We start from the raw sequence: 2,500 nt of genomic DNA on the forward strand, positions 1-2,500 counted from the left end.
CTCTACCCATCTATATCTCATCTCTCTCTCTCTCTCTCTCTCTCTCTCTCTCTCTCTCTCTCTCTCTCTCTCTCTCTCTCTCTCTACCCATCTATATCATCTCTCTCTCTCTCTCTCTCTCTCTCTCTCTCTCTCTCTCTCTACCCATCTATATCTCATCACTCTCTCTCTCTCTCTCTCTCTCTCTCTACCCATCTATATCTCATCACACTCTCTCTCTCTCTCTCTCTCTCTCTCTCTCTCTCTCTCTCTCTCTCTCTCTCTACCCATCTATATCTCATCACACTCTCTCTCTCTCTCTCTCTCTACCCATCTATATCTCATCACACTCTCTCTCTCTCTCTCTACCCATCTATATCTCATCACACTCTCTCTCTCTCTCTCTCTCTCTACCCATCTATATCTCATCACACTCTCTCTCTCTCTCTCTCTCTCTACCCATCTATATCTCATCACACTCTCTCTCTCTCTCTCTACCCATCTATATCTCATCACACTCTCTCTCTCTCTCTCTCTCTCTACCCATCTATATCTCATCACACTCTCTCTCTCTCTCTACCCATCTATATCTCATCACTCTCTCTCTCTCTCTCTCTACCCATCTATATCTCATCACACTCTCTCTCTCTCTCTCTCTCTCTCTCTACCCATCTATATCTCATCACTCTCTCTCTCTCTCTCTCTCTCTCTCTCTCTCTCTCTCTCTCTCTCTCTCTCTCTCTCTCTCTCTCTCTCTCTCTCTCTCTCTCTCTACCCATCTATATCTCATCTCTCTCTCTCTCTCTCTCTCTCTCTCTCTCTCTCTCTCTCTACCCATCTATATCTCATCACACTCTCTCTCTCTCTCTCTCTCTCTCTCTACCCATCTATATCTCATCACACTCTCTCTCTCTCTCTCACTCTCTCTCTCTCTCTCTCTCTCTCTCTCTCTACCCATCTATATCTCATCACACTCTCTCTCTCTCTCTCTCTCTCTCTCTCTCTCTCTCTCTACCCATCTATATCTCATCACACTCTCTCTCTCTCTCTCTCTCTCTCTCTCTCTCTACTACCCCATCTATATCTCATCACACTCTCTCTCTCTCTCTCTCACTCTCTCTCTCTCTCTCTCTCTCTCTCTCTACCCATCTATATCTCATCACACTCTCTCTCTCTCTCTCTCTCTCTCTCTCTCTCTCTCTCTCTCTCTCTCTCTCTCTACCCATCTATATCTCATCACACTCTCTCTCTCTCTCTCTCTACCCATCTATATCTCATCACACTCTCTCTCTCTCTCTCTACCCATCTATATCTCATCACACTCTCTCTCTCTCTCTCTCTACCCATCTATATCTCATCACACTCTCTCTCTCTCTCTCTCTCTACCCATCTATATCTCATCACACTCTCTCTCTCTCTCTACCCATCTATATCTCATCACACTCTCTCTCTCTCTCTCTCTCTACCCATCTATATCTCATCACACTCTCTCTCTCTCTCTCTACCCATCTATATCTCATCACTCTCTCTCTCTCTCTCTCTCTACCCATCTATATCTCATCACACTCTCTCTCTCTCTCTCTCTCTACCCATCTATATCTCATCACTCTCTCTCTCTCTCTCTCTCTCTCTCTCTCTCTCTCTCTCTCTCTCTCTCTCTCTCTCTCTCTCTCTCTCTCTCTCTCTACCCATCTATATCTCATCTCATCTCTCTCTCTCTCTCTCTCTCTCTCTCTCTCTCTCTCTCTCTCTCTACCCATCTATATCTCATCACACTCTCTCTCTCTCTCTCTCTCTCTCTCTACCCATCTATATCTCATCACACTCTCTCTCTCTCTCTCTCTCTCTCTCTACCCATCTATATCTCATCACACTCTCTCTCTCTCTGCCCCCCCGCTCTCTCTTTTTTTCTCTTCATCTCTTCTTCCTCTGTCTATTTTTGTCCCTTCATTCTCGACCACCTGCAAACTGTCTAATTAGCTCACATCTGTTTCTGCGCTGTTCATTTCATCACACACATGCACAAACCAATCTCAGAAGCGCTGCACATGCCTGGCTCCCCCAATTCTTCCTTTATATATTAGATATGCTTCACAATGATGATGACGACGACACCAACAATGACAATGAGGAAGATGATGAAAGTGTTGATGATTGCGACAACAGTGATGTTGATGTCAACAGTGATGATCACGTCTGTGTGTTTTTTTCTCATCAGGTCTCCGCAGCAGATACTCCTGCAGTGTATGTAGTGTTGTGTTGAACTCCATTGAACAGTACCACGCACACCTCCAGGGCTCCAAGCACCAGAACAAGTAAGTTGATAACACTATGGAGAGAGGTTGATAATACTAACTATGGAGAGAATTGATAACAATAACTATGGAGAGAAGTTGATAACACTATGGAGAGAGGTTGATAACACTAACTATGGAGAGATGTTGATAACACTATGGAGAGAAGTTGATAACACTATGGAGAGAAGTTGATAACACTATGGAGAGAAGTTGATAACAATAAC

General features: G+C 44.3%; 1 protein-coding gene across 4 annotated transcripts in view; it reads left to right on the forward strand.

Annotated features, from left to right (window-relative positions):
* Positions 1-2,500, forward strand: part of LOC124040327 (zinc finger matrin-type protein 4-like) — a 184,047-nt gene that overhangs the window by 160,382 nt on the left and 21,165 nt on the right. For all 4 annotated transcript variants that reach the window (XM_046357427.1, XM_046357426.1, XM_046357429.1 and 1 more), the window contains one exon: positions 2,198-2,294. In XM_046357427.1, the coding sequence (XP_046213383.1) occupies positions 2,198-2,294 (97 nt within the window). The remainder of the gene's footprint in view (positions 1-2,197; positions 2,295-2,500) is intronic.

This window comes from Oncorhynchus gorbuscha, linkage group LG07 (assembly GCF_021184085.1).
Source record: "Oncorhynchus gorbuscha isolate QuinsamMale2020 ecotype Even-year linkage group LG07, OgorEven_v1.0, whole genome shotgun sequence".
Classification (NCBI taxonomy): domain Eukaryota; kingdom Metazoa; phylum Chordata; class Actinopteri; order Salmoniformes; family Salmonidae; genus Oncorhynchus; species Oncorhynchus gorbuscha.